The sequence below is a fragment of the Paralichthys olivaceus genome, chromosome 20 (genome assembly GCF_024713975.1).
Source record: "Paralichthys olivaceus isolate ysfri-2021 chromosome 20, ASM2471397v2, whole genome shotgun sequence".
NCBI lineage: Eukaryota > Metazoa > Chordata > Actinopteri > Pleuronectiformes > Paralichthyidae > Paralichthys > Paralichthys olivaceus.
This window is the reverse complement of record NC_091112.1, coordinates 5,343,672-5,369,494: the sequence shown is the minus strand read 5'-3', so window position 1 is coordinate 5,369,494 and position 25,823 is coordinate 5,343,672. Positions and strand designations below refer to the sequence as shown.

The window sequence follows — 25,823 nt, the reverse complement described above, 5'->3', positions numbered from 1 at the left end:
AAAAAACCTGAATAATACAAAACCTAAAAAATATGAAATCTTCACATTTGAAAAAGTTGGAAATACAGAAATATACATTTGGCTTTTTCGACTAAATCTTGACTCAAATGATTAATCGACAGTAAAGAGAATGATTGGATTTTTCCGTTAAGATGCAGCGACTGACATTTCCAGACTTTACTAGAATCTCTTTGTGATGATTACGTTTTTCAAATTGTCAAATTGATATCACTTTGTGTCATGTGTAAAATGGTGGAATGGCCCTTTAATTGTCTTTATCGTCGTTTCAGCTCTTGAACAGATACGAGATTAAAAAGGGTTTTTTGAAACCCTTAAATCTGCTCTATGATAAAACTTCAATAATTCTTAACTTGGTCCATTCTTTGTAATATTAGTAAACTTTAGCTGCAACTAACGATTATTCCATTATTTAATTTTCCAAATCCAGACGGACATATTGTGAATGTTGTTCTGTTTCTGTCCAAAACTCAAACAAATGTAGAAGATTTTTCTTAGAATTTGCTTTAAAATGACTTAATGATGATTAATAAACAATAGTTTTACTTCTGTTAATCGATAAATCGTTGGAGCTGTCCAGATGAACAGAATGGGGTTGGGACATGGCTCCGATCAGCAGTAACCTGTGACCTCTGATCGTTCGGGCGCTGCACTGTTCTTTGTTGGTTAAACACGGGAGGAATTTCTGTACGTGCACGCTTCAGCTTACTTTTTTTTTTTTTATTATTATTTTTTATCAAGTGACACATCAAACGACTAACACATCAAACAGTGACTTTATTACTTTCATATTTTTTTTCCTCTACTTAAAAAAAAAAAACTTGTCTCCATCACTTTGTTCTCTTTGCTTTTGATCTTCTCGGAAACTGAACGCCTCCGTTTCAGGCGTCAGACCTTCCGCTCGGTGCCGCGTCGTTTCCTCCTGTCGCACAAAGCCTGAAACTGTGTCACGTTTTTAGGCTTTTAGGCTCTTTTGATTTCTCATTTGTGGAGAGGAGAAAGTTGAGACTAAGCCTTAATGTGATGTACAGTTTGTCGCCCTCTTACCCTCTGAGTTGTTCGGTTGTTTTTCTAACGGTGGAACAGTTCTTTCCTCTACTAAGTTTGCTCATTTCTTAGTAGCTCAGTGCCGTCTGTCCCCGACACCGTTCTTTTGTTTGATGCAGTCCCTCCCCGCTTCTCTGCTCACCTTCAAAGTTTACATTTTTACATTGTTGTTCTGTTCAGTCATCGTTAAATATACACTTCAATGAAAAAAACCCACTTGTGTTAGTTGTTATTGTTGTCGTCTCCTCCTCAGAAGTCACTGTTGGTCAGAGCTGTGGTGTTGATCCAGAGCTTCTCTAACCCGGCTGAAGACCAAGTGAACCACTTGATGGCAGCATTAGCCTTTAAATGAAGATGTTCGCTGTGAGTCTGCAGCAGTTTGTCCACAAAGTGACGTAATGCACAGTGTGGCGAGGGAAGCTGCTGCTGCTGCCGGGTTTCAGACGCAGTCACTTGACATGTGGGTAAAGAAACTGGTCGGGTGGTGTAGATCTTTAGAATCCCTGAGTAGAACCGACTCGTGAAGCGTTGTACTTGTACACACGCTATGCAAAGCAGCGAGCCGAACGCTCGTCAACCCCTGAATAAAACATAAGTTTAGTGTAGCTGGCAGCAGCGGATCAGCGGCTCCTGAAATAGCACTGACGTCACTTTCCTCAAGATAGGACTTGAATTGAATTTACAAAAATCACAAAATAATTGTGTTTTGTCCGTCACTTCGTTCAAAACACGATTATATTTGATTTGTTATCGTGTAGGTGAGAAAAAGCAGAAGATATTCACATTCTGTGGCTAAACATTACAGATTTATGTTTGAACAATGACTGAAACAATTAACCGCTTTAGCTTCTTTTGATGAACTAATTGATAAGTAGTTGCAGAATTTTAAAGATAAATGTTAAAATGATGAATCCATCGCTCCAATATTTACTTAATGTCAATGAGGAATTAATTATATGATGTTACAGGTTTTCAGTGTAACAAACATTACACTGTTTAAAGTCTTGATTATTAACTTTGAAATTAAGGAGTTGAATTATTTCTTTACCATACCATAAGCAGTTGGTAAAATATATTAACTACAAATACTCAACATACAAATACCTCAAAAACATACTTACAGTTCATAGGTAAATGTACTTGGTTGTTGTAGCATGTTAGCATACAGTCGTCTCTAGCCTGGGTTGTTGATTTAAAGCATTTAGTATCAATTATAAATAAGAAGATCATCATTTTAAAGTTTGTCAGATGTACATTCACGACGAGAGGACATTGTTTTAAAAAGGTACAAGGTCTTTATTAATGGACATTTCCTTCATTTATCCACAATCACTGTCTACTCAGGTGAGTCCGGATCCTCTGGAATATAGAAAACTCCTTGTTGACAGTTTCACGTAAGGCGAGTGTCGGAGAACAGGGTGGAACAGCGGAGACGGGTCTTATTCTGTCCCGCGGTGTGATGGAATCGGCCGTGTGCTGTCACGGCTGAGGCTACAAACTGGCATCTGGTAAATTCACCTGGCTAAAAATATCAACACTACAATACGACTGAAAACTAAACTGAAGGAAGAAGCAGTGAAGCGTTAGTGTGAAAGTCAGGACAAAATAAAAATGTTAAAAAGGCCATAAAAACATGATTCATTGGATTTGGTTTTACAGTCGTCTGACCCACTGCGTCTCCTCTTCTATCCAACGGGCCGATTAGCTTCCCAGAACCAACCTTCCAGCGAGAACATGGCCGCTCTCCTGCAAACCCTCATCCATATTCACGAGGGGGGAAGCGCTGAGCTGGACGTGCAGCGGCTGCTTGATCGCCTCGGTCAAGGAGGTCATGTTTGCTTGTTGGTTGTTTTGATTTTGAGCGAGATTACACAAAAACTACAGAGCAGATTACCATGAAACTTTGGAGAAGGATGACGTGTGGGTCAGGGAAGATTTTATCTAAATCTGCAGCGGATCCAGGAATATTTTCCTCCTTTTGCACTGGTGGAAAAACCCACTAACGTCAGGCTTTCGTAGCATTCGACAGTAGACACAGTTTACGGGACACAAACAGAAAGGTAAACTCTACTGGTAATGGAAGAAGGGTAATCAAAAAAACGGGGTTCAGGGGACTGGTTTCAATCAGTCCTGTAGGTTTTGTGTAATCTTGAAAACTATCTTCTTCTGCTGAGGTCATTCAAAGCCACCAGGAAAACAAACCTGTGTTTTCCTGGTGGAGGATTAAGTGTCTGGAAGCTGAGTGAGAGAGGTAGTAATGGAATGTGGAGGCGTCTCACTCAGTGGGTGAAATACAACAGGGAAAAACAAAGAGCGTGTGGTGAAGTCGTGCGCAGGACGAGATGGGAAATTAACGTTGGATTCAAATGTGTCCAGATACATTCATAGTGCAGACGAAACAATCAGGACCTTTTACTTTCTAGTAGCTCACTGTCATGTACTGAATAATAATATATTTTAACACAGAATCTAATGTAGCACACACTCGGTTTCTATCCGATCAGGTATTTTCCATAAAGCTCCTGATTTACCCTGATTGGTAAAAGCCACTGATATAAAATAGTAAATTTATTTCTATGATAAAAGTGCTTCTTATAAACAACTCATTACACGTACTTACACACAGCTACAGTATTATGTGTTACAGGGAACGTCCATCCACTAACGCTGCATGACAAACTAAAAGCTCTGGACCAAATGTCAACGATGTCTGAGAAAAAACAGATTGATCATAAAACACCAGTGGCAAACGTCATAACTGTGCATGTGCAAAAAAGGCCTTGGCAAGGTGAAAAATAGAAATACTCTACTTTGAATAGTAATACTCTTAACTGTATAGAAAAATGTACTTCTGTCCCAAGAGCTCTGGACCCCCGTCTCGGTTCTAACAGTGGAGATCCCTTTGGCACCTTGCTTGTTTGATGATTGTGTCTCCGTGGTGTCGCTCTGAGAGTCTGTAGGTCTCAGGTCCAGAGGCCTGCGGGAGGCGCTGCTCCCTGCGTCCGACCTCCTGACCTCCGTCCTCGGTGTGGGGAGGCAGGGTCTCGGTTGTTGAGGGGAGAGAGTTGCTCTGGTGTCAGGTCGACTTCCACAGTGGGTTGTTGTAGAGCCAACCGTCTCCCTGCACACGAGGGGGGGAAGGAAATAAGATCGTTAATGACAGTGTGAGGTCGGGCAGATGTTTTCTAAGATAGATAGATTTCCCAGAATAAAAACAGTCTGTCTCTGTCTTTAGTTTTTCCACAGGGCATTAGCATTAGCATTAGCAGAAGTATGCACCCTTCTACTTCACACCGTAAACAGCAGTGGGAGTCACTGGCATTATAAGTTTATATTCTGTGGTTAAAGTTCCTGGAACGTTTTGGTGAGGAACCGATTATTAGTTAATCTGGATAAATCCTGAAATTGTTGCAATCACTTTTCTGAAGAAACACTTTTTTTTTTTTTATTAAGCTCCATGAATTATTCTCTGAGAAATCAATGACAATGTTGAGAAACATCTCATCTCAATGAAAGACAGGAGCAGAATTTCCTTGAGTCACGTTTCATCCTTCCACTAAATTTCATAGAAATCGGTTCAGTAGTTTTGTGTCATCGTGCTAAACAAGTAACAAACGCAGACAAAAACTAAAAAGTTTACCAGAAGTACGTGAGAAACTGTTAAATAAAAACTCGTATCACTCTAATTATTCAAAGTAAAAGTAAAAATATTCCCTCTCTCCCTCTCAGTACTCCCTATGTGGCAGCAGGTTTCTGTCCCACGTGGTTTGTGATATATTTGGAAATGTAAGAGAGGCTGGTGGGAAATAAAAAGTGGGTCAGACTGAGTTGTACCTCTTTAGTGAAGTACTTGGGCGTCCACGGTTTGTTGTCGGCCGCTCTCTTCCTCTCCTCTCCCCTCTGTCGCTCCTCCAGTCTGTGTTTGTGCTCCGTGGCCTCGTCGATGTTTCCTTCCTTCAGCGATTTGGTGACGTGTTGCCATAACAACCTGTAAAAACACACAGTTGCATTAAACGCTCCCCCGTCAGTGACGACACGTTGCATTAAGTCTTTTTTTTTTATTTTATTTTTTTAACCTGGATTCCGTCCTCCTCTGTTGTTCCACCGGCCGCAGCTTCTTCCTGGTGACGGGGAGTTTGGCCGTGTCGATCACTTTGGTTTCCCCGCTGCTGTACGTGAACTCCAGCGTGCCGTTCCACTCGCCCTGCGCTTTGCACACGATGGTGTTGGTCGGGTTGTGTTTGACCTCCGCCGTCACTCTGCAATGAAGACACAGGGAGTTAGAACTGACCCACACATTCAGGACGGCTAACTTTATCTTGAGCATTTTTATTTTACATTTTTGAAAATTGAAAACAGATTAAACTCGATCATTTCATCACTTTCAAAGTTCAGCAGCTTTAACCGACGCAAAATATCACATCTGTACTGTTCCTCCATCAAACTCATTCATGTTGAATTGCTTTACAGAACAGGAGGAAATTGTTTCACAGCAAATGTCAGGAGGTGAGTCACTGTTCTTCAATCACTCTCCTGCTTCCAAATGCTTTTATATTATTATACTTTCAAGTTTTACCCCGGATTGAATCCAGAGCCAGCGAGCATCAGCCTGACTTAACTGCTTGTGATGATTTTACTTTCAGGAAGTTAAAAGTTTAAAAACATCTCAGTGAGTTTGGTGTTTTAAATAATTAGACAAGATGCTGAAAGGATATAATTGTACTTTATAAATCAGATTTTTCTGTTGATTCACATCATAGGAATATTTGTGTGTTACAGTTTAAATGTCGTTTACAAGAAGTCAAATCTCATCATAAAAAAATATTTTGTGTATTTTATCAAATTTATTAAAAAAAAAAAAGCAATTAGAAAAAAAGTGTGGAAGCCCGAAGCAAGTGAAGAAAGCAGCTTTTTAAATCTACAGCTATTAAAACTTTGAAATGGAAAATTAATCTTTTAAACGGAAAAAAGAAAACTTACAGACGAATTTAATGTTAAAAATGACAGACTGTTTTTACTGCATCAGTCGTAGGTGACATCATCTGCCTGATATCTGATGTTCACACTGAGGAGCGGTGTCGGTGTGTAACGGAGTTTGAGATGATTTCTTTTCTCAGTGACATGGACGTGTGGAGAAACGAGGAGAACCTCCCACCTGTGAACCTTCCCTCCGTAGAAAGGCTTGGTGTGGAAGGTGACGGTGGCCGAGTAGCCGCTCTTGACGCAGCTGATGGAGACTTTGCCCCCCAGCTCCACCCAGGGCACGGTGAGGATGGAGCGGGCATAGGCGCAGGGCAGCGTGAAGACGTACTCCTCGTCGTGCTCCAGCAGACAAAGGACTCCTGAGAGGAAGACGTTTCAAATAAAAGAAAATGCTGAAAATCTCCCCATGTTGGGAAAAACACAATTCTGGGGAGAACTTGCATCATGAAATATTAGTGTAATAAACATTAATTCAACCAATGAACTTGGTGTGTGTTATTATTTGCCTGCCACTGATTTTCATTATGCATTTGTAAAAGCCAGCAGCTGAATATTCCACATGAACATCTCATTAAATGTGACGACTAAACTACACATCTTATAGAGCCTTTAAATGCTCTTAATATTATTCAGGAAACTGCCTCTGAAGCTTTTAATCTTAATGTTCTGCCTAAACTAAATGAACCATCTTGTTCTGGGTACATAGGGAATACATGTACATTATTTATTAACCTGGCTGGAGGCAGCAATAATTGTTTTCTATTACATGTGATGTCAAATATTCAGTATTGATTTTCGCCACTTGTAGGAACATTGTAAATACACAGTCACTTCTCCTTCGTGCAGTTCAAATCATCATCGTGATCAACGAGTTCACTTAGATCCTCACATGTTCTTTGTTCACATAAACACATGATTACAAAAGACGACTTGTGCAGCTGCGTTTCTCCGACTGACGCCTGCAGGGTTGAAGTGCATGTGGCATCACTGCGGCCACATCGTGACACAGAGCGATAAATCTACTGGAAGTCCTCGAGCCAGTGCACGACACAGAGGAGGCTTCAGTTCGCTCTCATGTGAAGAGAGCGTCCGATTGATTATCAGTCATCGTTTAAAAACAAGTCATTTACTTAAGAGAGGGTGAACTGTGTTTTAATCTTTGCTTCAATTCAAAGGTTATTTTTTGAAGGTTTGTAGTATTGTTTAAAAAATTAAAAAGTAGTATTGTTGTAATGTATTATCACTTTATTTACTTATTTTCAATTAACAAGCATGAGCTGCTTTTACAATATTCAGCCTCACACGTGACTGATACGTTGTGAAGGAACATGTGACGTCTGCTCAGCCTATTCTGTACAAATAAAGTTTGAATAAATAAATAAATATGTGTTCATTGACTAACTGTTTTTATACTGGCAGCCTAAATGAACAAATAAATAATCGTCTTAATTTAAGGTCTTATTAAGCTGATTAACCAAGACAGTGAGATGTGTCAAAAGTGAGAAAGAAGATTCTCCAACATCCCTCAGATGTAAAAAGAAATTATACATCAGAAGGTTAGGATTAAGATTGGGGTTTGTGTTGAGCTAGGATTAAGGTTTAGGTTTAGGTTTGGCATCAGGGTGATTTTAAGTGATTGATATAAATATTTTTTGTGTCTTGTTGTGTTTGGATTCACCTTCTCCCACCATGGACACTCCTATCGACATCCCCATGAACTTGCTCTTGGTCCAAACATGTGCGTTGACGCACATCTGCCTCTCCTGACACTCGCAGTAAAACCCAGAGACCGGTGGATGATGGGACACCTGCTCGGCCACAAATCGGACTCTGTAGCAGCCTCCCGGCGAGTCGTCGCCCTGCTGAGCGTTGTTGGGGCCCCTGCTCGGCTCCCTGGTCGACCCCTGGTTCGATCTGACCGAAGGTTTGACTTTGTCCCGCGGGACTTCCCAGGAACAGTGAAAGGTCTCCCCCAGCACAGGGTTGTAGGGCTTCTTGGCCACGGCCCCCTTACGCCCCTCGTGGAAGGCGGTCAGGTAGTACTCCACGAAGCGGATGATGCGGTCTTCTGCTGTGGCCCCGGCTGTGATTGACAGGAACATGTCAGGGTGGGCCATGAAGTTGGCGTACATCTCCAGCAGCGACCGCTTTTCCAGAATGAAGGTGGGCAACACCACCTGAAGAAAAAAGAAACGTTAAAGGGAAAGTATTTGTTGAGGGAAACACAGAACATCCATCCACACTTTGCTCTCACCCGAGTGAGGTCCATGCCCAGTTTGAGCTGAGAGAGCAGGTGGAGGATGATGCTCCGCTGGTCGTCCAGGACGCCGAGGTCCTCCTCGTCGTTGTCCTCCGTGTCTGTCGCCTCTTCACTGGGGCTGATGTCTTCCAGCCCTGGGGGGTGCTGTGAAGACAAGAGCAGAGCGTGTCAGAGAGATTTCTTCCAAGTTTCATGGAAATCAGTTCAAAAGCTGTTAAAATAATCTTTCTGAGAAACAAACAAACCAACAGACTGAGGCGAAAACAACCTCAAATAGAAGAAAGGGAATTTAAGAAAACATAATAAAGTAAAATAATCAGACTTTTGAAGAGGACGGGTACAGAACATCTTAAATGATTCCACATCATCCTCTACAGTCTCTGCTCCGCACATTCACAGCTCTGACGCCGCTCCTCGTGAGACCTGTCACTAGAAAAGGCCAAAAGGGGGAAGACGAAGCCATTTTCCTCCGCCAACATTCAACTGTCAATACCAGCGATAAGGTCACCCAGCTCGGTTAGAGGCGAGCAGAGGACCTGTTAGAGAAGCAGCCTATAAATACCAGAGGACACAACCTCATTTACTTGACACTGCCGCCCATTCATACTCCGCTCAGCCATGTCATCCAGCCTTTCAAGCCACTCTCAGAGTTTCATGTGACAATTGAAGCGGCGTATTTTCTCCGAGCAGCCTCTTGTTTGAGAGCCTTCAGCATCGATCCGCACAATGCCTCCATTGGTCGGAGCACAGAGAAGCGTGTTTCATTTGTGCTCCGGCATTCGACTGGAAATGGATCCAGTGGAGGTTAAAGAAGAGCACATGTCTTTGATATCTCCTGCAGTGACTTGGGGCAGGAAGGAAGAAGGAGAGGAAGAAATAAAAAAACAAGAATGAGGCTGATGTATAATGCAGAAAGTGCTCTCGAGCCTGTGGGCAACAACAACTCCCTGCACCTCCCATCCGCCCCACTGCTCTTCATCCTCCGTTTCTATCTGTGTCTCTGAGCAATTACAATCATTTATACATGTGTCCTGTTTTCATCTTGATATCTCATTTCAACGCAGCTGCAGCTTGATGTATGAAAGAGCTAAATAAGCAGAAAAGCTGAGCAAAGATCTGAGATGAAACTACTGGCAGCATAATTGCATCTCGCGGCCCTGCAGAGAAGAGGGAGAGGAAAACGCTGAAGAAAACCAGATTTCCAGGACTGAAGCGCCTGTCACCTGAATATTTCATTCAATGCATGCACGCCAAAAGCTCCACACATCCACTCACACATTAACACAATGAGAACACGTTTATGCACAAAAGACACACACACACACACACACACACACTCAAGGGAACATGCTTGAACACACACGAACAGGAGCGGGTGGCAGAGTGATATATATAGAAGTGAAAGGAGAAGGAGGATGGGGGAGGTCTGTTATGATTCCACTGGGTCTTTATTAATTAAAGAGGCTTCTTACAGCAACCGGAAATTACTGCTGAACAGTGAAGCCCGTTGTACGACAGCGTATTCGTTCGATCATTTTTCCCTCTGTACGATCGACGACGCATCGCGTTCGATAATTTGATCATTTTGTGACACTTGGTATCATCAGTTGGAATCTGGATCGTGACATCACGTCTTTCTGCTCAAAGGATCGTTTCTGTAACTGAATCGTTTCAGAATCTCGACATTGAGAAAAGTCTGGTAACGATACTTCCAGATTTCCCATGTGGCAACGCTGCTGCTGCTGAAGGTGTCAGAGCGTCTCTGCAGATCCCACGTGAGCCCAGAGTGCGTTTGGGTTTAGGAACTAAAACTGTGACGAGAAAGAGACGGTGTGAAAAAACACCAGAGGTTCAAATCACGTTGGTCTTTACAGTGAGGAGTCTGTTTGAAATTTGTTTTCACATTAAGCCTTCCATTAAACCTCTGAGCTTGAAATGTCCGACCCCCGAGTCGGAAGTTGCAACAGGAACGCCCCCTCACGTCGGAGGAACCTCACCACCCCCCCACCTCAAAATCCAAGATGGCTGCTACGTGAATCAATGGTGGTGAAATCTAAAGTTTTGACAGTTTTTGATCGACTCCGTCATTAAATGTGTTGCACGCATGGATCCAGTTTCTGTCTGTGGATGTTTTTTTACGACTTTGTTCCTGTGTAGCACGATGTTTATCTTGGAAACAGTGTAAAAACACGCACGAATAGAAACGTGACAATATTCGTAAGTCACGAACAGACAAAACTACTAATGTTAGCTTTACAGAAGAAACTAAAGGGTTGAAGTTGTAACTCATGGTTGAGATGTCAACACGTTTTAACATTTTGATTGAGTAAAATAAAAGATAGATATATATTAAATATACTTTTTTTCATTCTATAAATTCAGCATATTTTATAATTGTTTGAGTATTATTACGTCATTTTGAAGGAGTTCATTATGAAAAACTTGTTCTATTGATTATTTTTTTGTGCTTTAGAGTAGAAACAGATCACATTTCCTAATCATCTTCAGTTTCAAAAATAATTTCTACATGTTGAGCAGCAGAACGAGCAGCGCTGGTGAGATTACTCAATAATATATGAAGTCAACAAAAAACTGGGCTCAACATTTCAGAGGAGAGATGGGTTTTTTTTTACCAAAATGCAAAGAGTGAGCCCACAGGCTGCAACTCCACTATCCACCCCACATCCAAACAGAAACCAGTTCACCATGCAGCGGTGCATTCACACAAACTCCAGCGGATAAACACTCACGCTGCATTGCTGTGGAGCTACAGGCTTGACCTGCATAAAACTGGATCTCATCTCAGAGCGGCCTCAGGTGAACGCCAACAACCGTGAAATCCAGCACGAGGAGGGAAGGACGACGGGACCAGAATCCAATTACAGAGGTCAACTCAAAGGTCCGATAGACAAAACCCAACTTCACAGAGCGAGTGAGCCGCTCTCTGACCGGAGCCCAGGGAGACAAAGTGTGAGTTGAGGTGGTGGTGAGCTGCTGTGCGTGACAGAGCGTCTCTCCTCTCTCACCCACCTCCCACTCTGAGGGGAAAAAAGACAGAAACAGGGAGGAGGAGGGAGGAGGAAGCTGAGGAAAGTCCCCGTGACGTTTCCCTCTACACCCTCCTATCATCCCTGTGCTACATCTCTTTCCATTTTTACCTCCACCTCCTCCCTCTCCTCATCACTTCCTCCCTCCTGTTCTCCTCTGACATGGCCTCCCTGCCTTCATCCCTCCTCCCACCTCTACTCTCTCTCTCTCAGGAACACATGGACAACACATTCTCTTTATTTTTGTCATCCCTCTGCCTCTGTGACCATCTTCTCATCCCGCCAGCGTCACTTCTAATTGACATCACTCTTGCCTTTGATTCATTCTTCTTCTTCTTCCTCCTCCGCCCTCGTGCTGTCATCTCCGTCGCTGCTTCTTCCATTCACCCTCCCTCCATCGTCTTCATTACATCATACCATCCGCTATTCTGTTTCATCGTCATCCGTCTCCACCTCCATTCGTTTTTCTATCAACTTTCCTCTCCGTCTCTCCCTCTCCTTGTGTCTCTCTCTCTCTCTCTCTCTCAGAGGAGAGTGTGGGCGGCTGCAGGAGGCTCAGATTGGGATGAAGATGGGCCAGGACTCCTTTTTCCTCCACTCCTTCACATCCATATTCTTCATCCCTCTATCCATCTCCTCTCACTCACTTTGTCAACAGATAAAGCAGTAAGAAGTAAATCTTATCTCCAGGCCAGGGAGGCTAATAGATTGGAATCTATTGGGCGTCCTAACGTGACGAGTTTCTCCGGCTGGTGACATAAACTTTACCCACTGAAGTCGACCTGCTTCAGTTTTTCATGGGTTGTAAATCTCCATGGATCACGAGCAGCAGAATAAATGAAACAGCTTCTTCTGAGTCTTTGGCTGAAGCTGGAACATGTCAGAACTACAGGTCCATTCCAATACTGACAAATAACAGAAGAGAGGAGTAGAGAGTTGTCAAGGCAACGAACAATATTAATTATCATCTCCACCAGTGAGGTGATGTTTTACACCTATTTGTTGTTTTGGGGTTTTTTTGATCAAGCAAAATCGACAGCAGATTTCCTTGGAACTTAGTGGAAGGAGTCAGGAAACGACGGGAACATTTTGGTGCTGATCTGGTTCAGGTAGCGAATCCAGGATTATTTCATTTTCATTATTTTTGGGGTCATTTTAACACGTTTCCTATGCAAGGTTATTTTCACAACATGACAAAAAGTTGTGATCGATTTTGCAGAGCTCAAACTGTCGTTTTTTACCAGAACCAAAGCTCAATGAGAGGAAATAGAAACAAAATTCAACTTTACTTAGTAAGTAAATTATGATTTGATTAGGAAATAATCTCAAAAGCGACAAATCAACTGTCACTGCTGCTCAGACACACAGACACATCACATTATTCTCCTGCCTGTTAATACTGACGGATACATCAGACACTCTGCAGCTGTTGTGGAGCATCTGGTTCGTTTCACATCATTTCTCAGATATCTGTATCCAACACCAAAAATCTCAACACGCTTAAAAAAAATCCACCTCCTCTTCGACTGTTTGACATTTAGTCAAACACTGACTCAAATCCCTGCGTGTGTTGAACACATCCTTCATTTAAACAAGGATCGCTGCCTGCAGGAGCCAGATATTTAAATAACTTGATGAGTTAACTACTAAAGTGGGAGTTTTTTTTTTCCTTTCATTCTTTTTTAGCTCCTCTTCCTTCCTGTTAAATGTCAGGTAGGTTTTGAATATTAGTTTCTCGGGGAGATACTGAAAAGCTTTTGAGCCTCTCAAGGTTTCCAGTTTAGCTCTCAGTTGGCATTCATCTCAAAGACACTGTTATTTTTTTACCTGGATTGTTACTTTACATCAAGTACATGAATGTTTATGGTTTTTATTTAGTAAGATTGACAGCAATTTTAAGTTGATTGGCAGCTATAAAGAGATTTTAGTGATGAACAGATGTCTGCTTGCAAGACCTGAAGCACAGACACAACACAACACAACAATAGATTTTAAAGCTATCAGCCATTTCAGGGTATAGGTGCAGTATATATATGATATATATATAAATGAATGAGTGAGCCATGAAGGAGAAAGTGGAACAACACAGAGTCAGATCTGACAAATCTCTCCCTCATCTCCTTCTTTAAATAAAAAAGAAGAAAGTGGGTCTGAGATGTTGAGTTCCAGTGCTTCATATATAAATTATAATGAGCCGTTACATCAGTGCAGCATCTAATGAGGATGTGAAATACAGCCGGTGCAGGCTCACACACACACACACACACACACACACACACACACACACACACACACACACACACACACACACACACACACACACACACACACTCGGGCCTACTCCAAGATTAAAGGAACTAATTGCACTTGGGGTGAGTCATCTGCAGGCTGCAACAAGTTTAAGCTCCAGCAGCTTTAACAGTAACAGTGCAGGTCTTTATGATCACATATTGTGTTTTTTAACAGCTGTTATAAAAACGAATCAGTGATTATGCTTGCTGTTATAAAAACTTTTATTTTACAGAAAATACTGATTATTAGACGCAGGGTTCATGGATGCTATTTCAATAATGTGATTCATTTTGTTTACGTGTGTTGTGCTCACTGGGAAAACACTGACTCATACAGACTCTGCTGCCCTCTGCTGGGAAAACACAGACAAAACCTCAGAGTGGGAAAAGGACACGAGAGAAACAATTTCCTGACTCAACCATTAGATGATTGTTATTATATATGTTCCTTCTGTTTATTCTGCACCGAAGCCAGTTTTCAAAGCGAAGCCACGCTGCACATTTTCTGCGCCACAGGAAGCAGATGTTTTCTCGCCTACTATTTCACACATTTTGCACGTGTGAGACCGTGCCCTTATTCTGTTGCTGGATAATAATCCAGCTAGCTAGATCTGCCCAGTGCTGCTCTTCCTGAAGAGTCCTCCTCGTTTTAAGGTTTGTTATTATGGAGTTTTCCACTTTTCTGAATCAAGAATTTAGGGGCAGAAGTTACCAAATGCTTTAAAGATCAAAAAGGTTGATTTTTGTTTCAGAATTAGAAATGATTTGACATTCACCTGGTGCCCCATTGTTTTTGTAAAGATGTTTGACAGACTTTGCGCTCATAAAGAATTTTTTTTTTATCTCTGATGACAAAAAAATAAGTAAAAAGGTGAAAAAATACAACTTTAACAGACAAACACTCTTCTCAGTTTCCTTGTTAGATATTTTAATGAGCTCTCTGTTCTCCAGCAGCAGGTTAAATCCACAGTATAACAGCAGACAGGTCTAATATGTGTCTGGGGAGTTTTGCTGCTGCTGGTTCCAAATGCATAAACCCTCCTGATTTCTACCAGCATCAGCAATTCTTCCTCCATTTTCCCACAGTGAAGCTCCGGCCCCTGTGCTTACTCTCTCTCTCTCTCTCTCTCTGGCTGCACACTTTGCTGATACATAATTCAAACAGAAAAACCTTTATTATTCCGGGGTAATGCGTTTTCTCCCCAGCTCTGAGGACTACTCCTGAGATTACAGTGAAAATGGTAAACTGGCAGACGACCAAGATTATAAAATGACGATCACATCTGAGGGAACTGACCTTCAGCTCTGATGTTGAAGGTACAATGTCACAGTGACACCTGAGTCACAAATGCTGGAACTGCAGCAGTGCGAGAACACTTGATTAAAAGCATTTATTCGAGTATTTGTTTCTGTCGTTGGCTTTGTTCTAAGAATAAATATCAAATATCACAATATCAATATTTAAAGTCGTCTTGATTAGAAACCTCATGATTCAGCGGCTCAGAGCACTTTGCAGTTAATCCCCTGCATTGTGTTTCCCTGCCACAAGATGGCAAAATACCCATCCGACCAGATCCACCTTCACAGTGACAAACATATAAATGATGATACAAATCACTGTACTCCATCATCCAACATTACCTCATCACTAAAGGTAATCCTCGACCTTCCTCCATCTCCTGCTCTGTTCTAACTTCCACTCTGGAAGATGTAATCAGACGCATGAAGCTGCTGATCTTGTTAAAACGTGAATAAAGTGTCAGTGTCAAGTTGCACTAATGTGCCTCAGAAATCTGTGCTGCATAGAGCACATCCTCTGTCCCGCTTCTTCAAACAGCAGCCAGAGCATCTGAGAAGGCTCTGATGAAATGTGCCTCAAGCTGCAGAGGGAACATACGATGAGTGACTTTAAATCTGTTTAGACGTTTTTGCTTCTTTAAAACGGTGACGCCTCTTTGACTTGGGATCACAGATGTCATGGTACTATTTCAGCATGGTTCAATTACTCAATAAATACACCCCCCTCCCCACACACACACACATACGCATATAAAGGGCGTGTGCACGTCTGGGGGTCAGTGACCATCCAGAAAGATTTTACTGTCTTCAGCAGTGACGCGGTGACCACACCCCCTGGTAAAAAAGAACAAAACCACTTTGACACCAGCTCCTCGCGGTTTTTCCAGAATCTTTACGTTATAAACAATGTTTGCACAGACAGCAACATATTTCCTCGTGTCATAACAGCTGATCATTTTTTTACTAAAGCAGCTGCAGGAAACCCGTGAAATCCCTGTTTGACAGTGAATTGATATGCTGCACACATTCTTGCATCGCTCAGATTTATTTTTTTTCAGTTGACAGACAACTCTGGCAGCTACTGTGACACAGAATCTTTCTGGCCCGAATAACATTTGTGGAAATGATTTGTCTCTGATGCTTCATTGTGGCTACAAATGTTTAACACAAAAGAGAAATCGAAGTCATTTTTATAATTTCCTTAACGTCCATATCTTAATTTCTATTATTTTAAGACTTTAGTGGAGCACAGCATCCTACTTTATTTGGCAGGAACACACTGCAGGTTCTTGGCTGTGGCCTCCTGAATCATAGCTGCAGTAATACCGTCGGAATTGTCTTTAAGGCGCCAAATAACTGTGAGGAGCTGCCCTCCCTCCTCTGCTCTTAGATGAGGACCCTGACGAATGTTGAGCAGCTCGACAATTAGCTGTAGATTAGTTGACACTGCGACGTTGTTATATCCATTTTACACTCATATGTCAAACGGAAATGATCATTAACACGACAGAATACATCTCTGTGTCGGATTTGTCAGACGTTTTTACTTTTTTTACGCTGCAGCCTCCGAAGAATGCGACCCACTTTATGAGATCTGTGACGAAGCTAGAGAAATAGTTTATTAATCACCGAGACTATAAAGAAAATGATGTTAACCAATTAATGTGACTATGATTCCATCCATTTATGATTTGGCCCCTCTGTGTTCCCTCTAATCCTTTTATAACAGAATAACTGACTGAGTGCAGACAGTGTGAATCTAGAATGAAACCATGGGTCTCTGATATTAGAGCATACATGTATATCTATTTTAGCTTTAGATGACACAACTCAAAATAATCTGTTTCCAAGGGAACAAGCCAAATACGCCACCAACATGCAAAATGCAACATATGGAAAGATCATTTGCGTAGCAGTTTATAAAATGCTTCAAATGGATTAAAACAAGTTGTTTAAGAGTTGGAGTTATTCATGTTGGACAAAAACCAAAGCACCAACGTCAAATTCCTTCTGAGCGTCACACTTTCATCCCACAACTCGTTCTCTCCACCTGACTGACGCATGTTTACGTCATTGTCAAGTGGCCTCACTGATGCCGGGTGGTCTAGACAGTCAGACAGCCGCTCTCTGCAGCAGGCAACCAGGCAGGAATTAATGAAACCCCCTCCTGGGATCGACTCAGTTCCAGCTCTATACTGTGTGACCCACTTATCCGACAGTAGCTCTGTTCAAACTTTGAGAAGCCACCACTGCTTGCCTCGCTGCGCAACAAGGCCACAGAGAAGAGAAGAAAGTGAGAGGGAAAAATCCTCCCTTCCTTAACGTCGTCATTACTGCAGATATGTTTCAGAGTCTGCAGGACTGACGGCCATCTGTAAAGCAACCTGTCAGAAACACTCGACCGTGAAATCACGCCAGGCAATACTTCAGTGTCCCCGAGGTCGATTGTGCAGCCTGAGAGTCTCAGTCCCACATGTGACCCATAATAAACTCTCTAACGCAGCAAAACACACAGGAGAGAGGAAGAGAGAGAGAGAGAGAGAGGAAGAAGAGCACGATGCAGAGCGGACCATGATAATTGACAATGTGACGTCATGTCCCTCACCTCAGCACCATGGGACAGACTCCTTATCCTGAGGGCCGGCGAGGGCTCGGCTGATCGCAGAGGGGTCAGACCTCCGTTCTTCAGCTGCTCCCCTGAGGGCGACTTTGGTACAGTCCACACAGGAACACCATCTGAGGAAATGACAGAGCAGGGTCAGAGCCGATTACTGGCTGCTAGTTAACCACAGTGAGGGGGGGGGTACTGTTGTGTTGTTGTAGTGTGTGTGTGTGTGTTAATGCCTGATTTAAGGTTTGACAGAATCAAAGAGGGACGAGGGAGGAGACACACGCCTCCTTTTCATCTCCCACATTCAATATTGAAGTTCTCATAAATGTTATCGAGGGTGTGTGATGGAAGGAGGCTAGACAACAGGAAATTGTGTGCGCGCACTTGTGTGTGTGTGTGTGTGTGTGTCTGTTGAAATGTAATATTTGTTCTTTATCATATCCTGGTCTGTTACGATGTACAGATTCACCTCAATATACAGAAAAGACTAAATATGATGATTCTTTTTCACTCCGAGCAACAAACAATGAACTGCAGGAATATAAGAAACCTACGTCCAGGAGTGTTTGTCTCATATACAGCCACAGCTGAAGTTATTACAGTTATATAGGAAATAAATAATGTGACAGCAGTCGACTTCTACTGACTTCTGGACTTTAAGAGGTGATAATTCAACACAATGGTTGTTCTTTGAGGTCATAGTTTGCAGTGCTGTTCAGCTAAATCTCTACAAATGGCTTTCGAGTCTACAGCCAAACTACGAGCAGGCACTTTGACACAGCAGGGTCATTGTACTGTCAGGTGTTTGATAATAGTTCTTTTGTAATCTATGAATGAACTGATGACAATTCAATGTTTTTCAGGTTTTCAGATTGAACTGTGCATTGATAAAATTGCCCCTTTGTCCATCAATAACCCAGAATGACCATATTCAGAGCCTTGAATTCGGTTTGGAGCATCACAAAAAAAAGTCTGAATAGTTCTGTAAACAAGAGACATAACACGTCTACATTTCCTGGGCATCCAGAGTAGATTGGAGGGCAGAAAGGCAATTTTATCTACTAAAAATGTATTTTACAACACAATAAATAAAATGGGCCATAAGAGATTGAGTCTGCGGACTTTCTGTGCATCACGGTTGATTCCATTTCAAAGTAATGGTAATGGAACAGCACCGGAGGCCCCTTCTCGTCTCCAATCCCAAAAACTAAAATTGGGTTAAAAGTCTAATGCACCAGGAGGTTTCTTTAATATCCATTAGTGAGAAGCGAGCTGCACTGAAACAAGTCAGGGCGCTGCTGAGCCTGAGGCCAGACGGACTCCACCAAATGTGCTGCAATAGCCCTCAGGCCAGGCCTCCACTTTAGTCGACTGACAGTCAGAATGACAGGAACATGACGAGTGTTAGCGAACCCTCCTCTACAGATACCTGGTACAGTGGAGACATGAGCTCGAGTGGCTCTGTGAGGCGTGAGTGAGCTGCAAATATTGATTGAATTTCTGAGGTATTTCTTGAAAAGGTGATTCTCAAGACATTCGGAGGTTAATGGGTTCCTGAGAGTTCATTTCAGGATAGAGGTGTAGGTATAAGGGACATAAATGGCTGGTTAACAAATACAATGACAGACACATCTACGTTCTCAGAGATGTCACAATGAAGCACCAGAAGTAGAAATATTCAGTGAGCTTGTGGGGGGGGGGTGTGTGTCTGGGCCATTGGATAAAAAGCATGCAGGTGAATCCAGAGGCTGTTGCAGATCAAACAGTGAAGAGACAAACATTCATGCAGAATCTGAGTCCAATGACTTCACCTTCCATTTCTGGGCTGTGACATCAGTTCATATTTTGTGATCCAGCTCTACACGTTCTTCTTGCTTTAGATTCTTTATGCTGGGCTGCAGCAGAAGGTGTTTTTGCAAAGTTAATTTCCTTTATGGATTTTCAGTCCTTTAAAGGAAAATGTGTGTGGGTGGTGGAGAGTTAAGCTCTTCAGGGGAAATAACAGAGGGGAGGGAATGAGGATTCAAAAAGAGCTGGAGCAAGCAGCAAAGATCCTCCCTGACATCAGCTGATAACACACTGGTTTGTGACTGGCAGGTTTTTGGTGGGAAGATCCATTCAAGTTCCTTGACTCTCTAGAGCTGACACAAACAAGCTGCTCTGGTTTTGTTGTAAGAGGAGCCAGGAGGGACCAGCGTGCCGGCCAAACTCAGTCCGACCTCATGCTCGGCTCTCTACCAAAGAGTTGTCTTGCCCATGCAGTGGCAAAGCTTTCCTGTGTGGCCGGAACAAAACCATTCAGCCAACCAACCAACCAACCAACAAACCAGCCACGCCCTTTATCAGCTGCAGCAAATCTGGATGCTGCCCATGCCGGTGAACCATGATTCCCATCCCCCAGGCCGAACCCAGGATCCTAACAAAAGACTCCTCACTGAGGTGTGGGGGGTACATGCCGGAAGCGGGGAGCAGCTGGACCCCCACAGGACTTATCAGCCAGGCAGCGGAAGGAAAGAAGTTTGTACTTGCGGCCCGGTGTTCCCACTCCACACCACCCCCTGTCTGATGAACAGGCACAGGGCAGGGGGATTGCTGGTGCAAAGAGAAGACCAACAAACTGTGAGGACCAGCAGAGTCTGGATGGGATCCAGCACCCAACCAAACCCAGATCCCAAAGATACCTGCTCAAAGTAATCGATGGACTACGCTCAACATTAATCAAGGAAAAGACGAACCTGCAGGGTTTAAAAGATGGCTCTGAAATTTCAGTAGTTTTCTAACTCAGGGGACAACAGTTGGAAACAGTTCTAAAGTTCCAGAGCCAAATTCCAGCCAAATTCATGCTTCTTCGTTGAAGCTACAACGTAGGTACGCACATAGTCTACGCAAGGGGCTGAGAACTCATAGTTATGCGAAGGTGTGTGTGAGTGGAGCTGCAATTACACCGACGAAACACTAGTGGTGGTAGACTTTCTATGCTGGTGTTGCGTGTATTCCGCTATCTAGTTTGCTTATGTACAAACTCTCTGGCGTCTCTGTTTACTTCAGTGAGTGTTGATAAGCGCAGAATTTTTCTTAAAGAACTACAACGATGAAAAGAAAGACTTCGCCCGTGTTCGTTCCCTCAACTCAATTCGACTATGTCGGCAAGTCTGCCAGAAACGCAATGCTACCAAGCTGACCAATCACAGCTCTTGTGGTCTGTGTAGGGTACACGTCTATGTGGAGGATACGACGTAGCTTCGACGCAGCAGCATGAATTGAGCTTTAGGATTTTCAGTGGAGTATTACTTTAAATCATCTCTAAATATTTATGCTGCTGTTGATTTGTAGTGACCAGGAGACTATTAGTTGATTACAAATGTTCTTTTGTACTTTGGAAAATGAAAATAGTTCCAACACTTGATGTCTAATCTCCACTTGTATTTTGGCTCTACCTTCCTCCTTTAGGAAACACTCTGCTCATCCCTATCCTTGGTGTTATGCCAATAGAACCACCCTCAGGCTTTAAATGGTTTCAATCGAAACAACTTTATTGGATCCATCTTGACCTGGCACAAAGAGGGTTAAACATGGCAGAGCTCTGACATTTTAGGCACCAGTGTGGAATCCTTTGGCAAATACGTAATCCTTTGAGGAGATTTAGAAGTGCATAGTATACGTCATTATAATTACCCATTCACACGTAACCCTGATTTTTTCCGACATGCACATAAGCTCACAGTTATGCTATCAAAGATTCGGTAAACATTGTTGACGAAAAAAAGTTCATGTTCATACACACTTCACATTCAAGCTTGTACTGGCACAACCATTTTGGAGGAACTACTGGCATTTCAATGCAACCGAAGAGACAACAATGAATGTAACACAACACAGAACTGCACAAACAATTATAAACTATGACAAAAATGTGAATGGAACCAATTTACACTCAACATTCAACAACATTTACTACAAACAATGAAGTTCGTGGTACCGATCAGGCAGGGACAAGAGCCGCAGTTCAGCTGCCCCAGCTGGCCCTTGCCACTGGGGATGGGATCTGGAGGAGGGGACTGGAAAGACAAGGGGGATAGGGGAGATGGAGGAGTCGGGGGCTCCAGTAGCAGCACTGGAACGGGGCCCGGGGCAGACTCACCGGAGGGGGCTCCGTGGGAGGCGTGGTTGCGCTGGGAGGCCTGAGACTGAGGTGGCGCCTGGCTGTGGCTCTGGGTCTGTTGGAGGATGTTCAGGCACTCTCCCAGGCAGCTAAGTGTGGCGGCAGATGTGGCCTTGAGGAGGAGCAGGTCCTGGTCCAGGCAGGAGAGGGGGCCTTTGGTGGGTAGAGAGTCAATGGACTGGACCAGGTTCTTCTGTTGGCCCTCGGCTTGGGACATCACCTGCATACAGGAGTGATGCACAGTATTAAAATACACAGTTAACAATATCATTACTCAAATTACTAGTGAGATGAGAGTTCAGAAGAATCTCAACCGCAACTGACTCAGATGTTTACATTCTCACATACGGCCCCTCTAGAAACTTGTAGTTCAGTGCGTGTGCAGAGCATCAATTTGGTCTTGAACACTGACGACAAGTGATCCACACAACCAACTGCTACGTTTCCAGAATTAGAATTTGGTAAAACTCTTCAAATAATAAAACTTGGCCACAAGCTCTCACTCTGACAATTATTTATGTGTCTCAACCTCGCAGAGTCTAAATGCATCACAAAAGTAAAAACGACAAAGTCAGTTCTCGCTCGCAGGTGATAAGCTTCTCCCCGAGCTAATGAATCTGGGTTGTTTATCAGCCTGGAAATGTTGTATTCATTAATATTGTATGGCTTCACAAAAACTCGTCCTCCACACGCACTTCAGTCGCACATCTGTCTCCCTGCATCAGAACGCAGAGCTATTTCCGAGCCACCGACAGCAGTTGTGCTGAGCTTATGTGGCGAAGACGTTCATGTGAAGCGAGTTTATTTTAGAAAAAGCAACAAGCTTTTTTCGAATTAAACTCAGGTCGGATGTTAAACTCTTCAGGCAGACGGAGCTCAAATTTTTGTTTCCGTTGCTTGTTATAAATAGATTCTCGGTGTTCAGCGAACTGATCCCCTATCGCTTTCTCACTGCCCTTCAAATAATCATGACTTGCTCTTTCATTTCATGCAGCTCTCTTTTTTATCTGAAGCTATAAGACAGATGTTTATGTGGCCTTTAAATGATGGACAGATGAACGGACTTCACACAGGGCTGAATGTCATAATTTAACTCCTTTTACTTTGCACAGTGAACGATTTCTCCATGACAACATATAACAATTCTCATGCAGGTGTGATGAGTTAAATCTGACTGATCTGCTGCAGCATGAGATCATACGTGCTTAGGATCAAATTTATGATGGGAACATTCACTACGGAGAGTGAAGATGAGGAGGGGATTATGATGCAGAAGTGGCTCCAGATGTTTCTGTGAATGTTTTCACCATGAAAAATTATCTTTAATAAAAGTCAGACTGCAAGATAAGATTTTCAGAGACAGATGTGGACCTTTAAGGTTTATTAACAATCTGATAACGATGACATCTGTTTGTACTGTGCAGGATACAGTCAAACAATTCTTTGAACATTTCTGTACTGCAATTTCATAATTTCTCATTGGCCGATATGACAAAGATATTGATCATCTGTGATTAGCTGGTACCAGTAGATATAATGAGCCAGCTTTGTTATGCCAAGCCATGTCCATAGAGTCCCTTCATACAGACTGTGTTCTACATGTGCTGTGGATCTGAGCTGAACACAGCTTTAGGTCTATATATGACTGCAAGTCATGACTGAAAAACAATATTGTTAAAGAAGATTTTTACAGCATTCGTTATCTGTGTGTATTCGTTTTTCGAAGGGTTCAACCTGAGGCCAAACCACAATGATAGCAATCATCATTCCATACAGGGTTAGTGGGATACAGCTGTTAAAACACTCTCTATCACTCATTTGGTGTCTGATCGGTTCTCGGTATTGGCCGACATGAGAACATCTCTATTTAAAAGGTTAAACTCTCATTTACTGTAGCATAGACATCATGCAACATGAAACTGACGTGTGATGAGCAGAGACTTAGAGGAAGTGTAACTGCATCTGTGCTTTACAAATGATACCAGAAATCAGAGCTGCCTCGACGCCTGTATTCACCAAAGTGGCCTTTGGCGGGTGGCAGGACATAAAGTGTGTTGCCATGCAACCTTGAGTAACTCTAAAAAAAAAAAACACACCATATGACATAGTCGAAAATAACACAGCTCGCTGAGTTTTATGGTGCCGGGTAAAATGAAACTCAGCCACCTTTTCTTGACGGAAGCAAAACATGACATTTTCCCACAAGCATGACAAAACGCCTGTAGTGGAGGATTATTAGACCGAGAGAGACGAGAATATAAGATAAAGAGGACGAGATGAAAAGAGATAAACAGCTACTGAAAAAAGGAGAAACCCAAACAACAAAAAAAGAGTCGAAGCTAAACATGAAATAAGGTTTAATCCCTTAGTACACCTGACAGAATAAGGACACACAACACAAATCCTTTTACAGGTCCTGAGTGTAAAACTGTCAGAAGGTGAAGATCATAAATGAGTCCTGAATAAGAAGAGTCACCTTCAAACTGCCACCGAAAAACACTCAGATTAAATGTTTAACAAATGACCTCTTCCTTATGTTGCAACACAAACTCATAGAATTGATTTTGATTCCTGTGTTGGTGGTGCAGTTAATAATACACATTTCTTTGGTTGGTTTTAAAGCAGGTTATTCTGGTGCACATGATTTTAAAAGGAACACAAAATTGCAGCAGACCTCTGCTACAGAGCTAAAGAGTCAGAGGGCTGATGGTAAAGGCCGTTTTTTTGTGGTGTTGTACGCACAAACGAACACACACACATAGACATGCACACACACACACGTACAGACACACACACACACACCTCTGGAGCCAAGGGGACCAGGGCTGCTTCCAGAAATAGCCTAACCCAGTGATCCAGCTCGGCTGCAGCAGAGTAAGTGCCCAGTGGTGCTGCTGCACCAGGAGGCGTTTGATGAGTCCGTGCTGTGACAAGCAGGCGCAGGAGAGACAGTGATGTGGTCTGACTCCCACTGTCACACACTCAGTGGACGGACAGATGCATTCACGGATGGACAGACGGATGCAAGGAGACAGCACGACAACAACTTGATCACGAAAACACAAAACCGCGCTGACATGCTGCTGCTTTACAGAGGTGTCGGCATTAAATCTGTTGATTTCAAATATGATGAGGAATATTTTTAGTTGACACTGGACGTTGGATCAAATTATGCTTTTTAAAAACTGTTACAACCTGAAAGTGTCTTTCTTCCCGGGTGAGTCATGTTGGACGTCACAAATGTGTCAGAAACAGAAGTGACGGAATCAGGGACACAACACACAACAGAAGAAAGCACCATGGAAACCAATGACAAGGTTCTGGTGGTTACACTTTCATATCTTTTACTTCAATCCCTCGTTTGACTTTAACAGTGACTGAACATCAGTCAAGGAACAGAAATCCCTCATCTTCCATTTCATCTGCGCCGTTTCTCGTTCATTGTATTTTCTGTAGGTAAACAAATCAAAAACCCAGTGTAGGTGATTGATCAGGGGATGTGCATCTTCAGGGTTGTTAGTTTGGACGGGGATTATAATTACTGGCTAAAACATATTTGTATGGACGTAGCTTTAAAAATCTTTACTGGGCCACTTGTTATTGCTGTTCTGACACCTATGATCACTCGCAAACAACAATCATGTACTCGAGAAGTCGGACTCTGTGGTGTGGCAGGGCTCTCGTCGTGTCTCTGCCTGGTGTGAGGACAGTTCAGCGAGCGCTGCGGGCACATGGATCAACAGGGAAGATCTAAAGACGGAGATCATGTGGAGATTCACTGAGGTGCAAAAACCACTTTACCTGCATGGCCAAAGTCGTTGGATGGGAAGTAACAGAGTGGTGTTTATGATTATTATCAACGATAGTGACCAGGAAATAAAATGGATGTACAACACAACATCTTCTGTTTGACCATAAATCGCCTGATAATCAGCGCGCTGCAGCTTCCTGGTCTCTGCTGTGTCCAGCGGCGCATAAATCACAGTGCAAGCAGACTCCTTTACTGTCGACTCCAGCATCCCCCGGCCCTTTGCCAGACCCGTCAGACAAGTTTATGGGCCTGTTATGAATAAAGGAAGGAGAACAACGGATGACAAGAGAAAGG

General features: G+C 42.9%; 1 protein-coding gene across 2 annotated transcripts in view; it reads right to left on the bottom strand.

The window, feature by feature from the left end:
* Nucleotides 1-2,337: 2,337 nt before the first annotated feature.
* LOC109639176 (oxysterol-binding protein-related protein 10) overlaps nt 2,338-25,823 on the bottom strand; it is a 47,177-nt gene continuing 23,691 nt past the window's right edge. For both annotated transcript variants that reach the window (XM_020102506.2, XM_069516821.1), the window contains 8 exons: nt 21,698-21,938; nt 17,551-17,681; nt 8,303-8,452; nt 7,727-8,225; nt 6,221-6,407; nt 5,142-5,324; nt 4,900-5,053; nt 2,338-4,186 (listed from right to left, as the gene is read on the bottom strand). In XM_020102506.2, the coding sequence (XP_019958065.2) occupies nt 4,142-4,186; nt 4,900-5,053; nt 5,142-5,324; nt 6,221-6,407; nt 7,727-8,225; nt 8,303-8,452; nt 17,551-17,681; nt 21,698-21,938 (1,590 nt within the window). In that variant the 3' untranslated portion in view covers nt 2,338-4,141. The remainder of the gene's footprint in view (nt 4,187-4,899; nt 5,054-5,141; nt 5,325-6,220; nt 6,408-7,726; nt 8,226-8,302; nt 8,453-17,550; nt 17,682-21,697; nt 21,939-25,823) is intronic.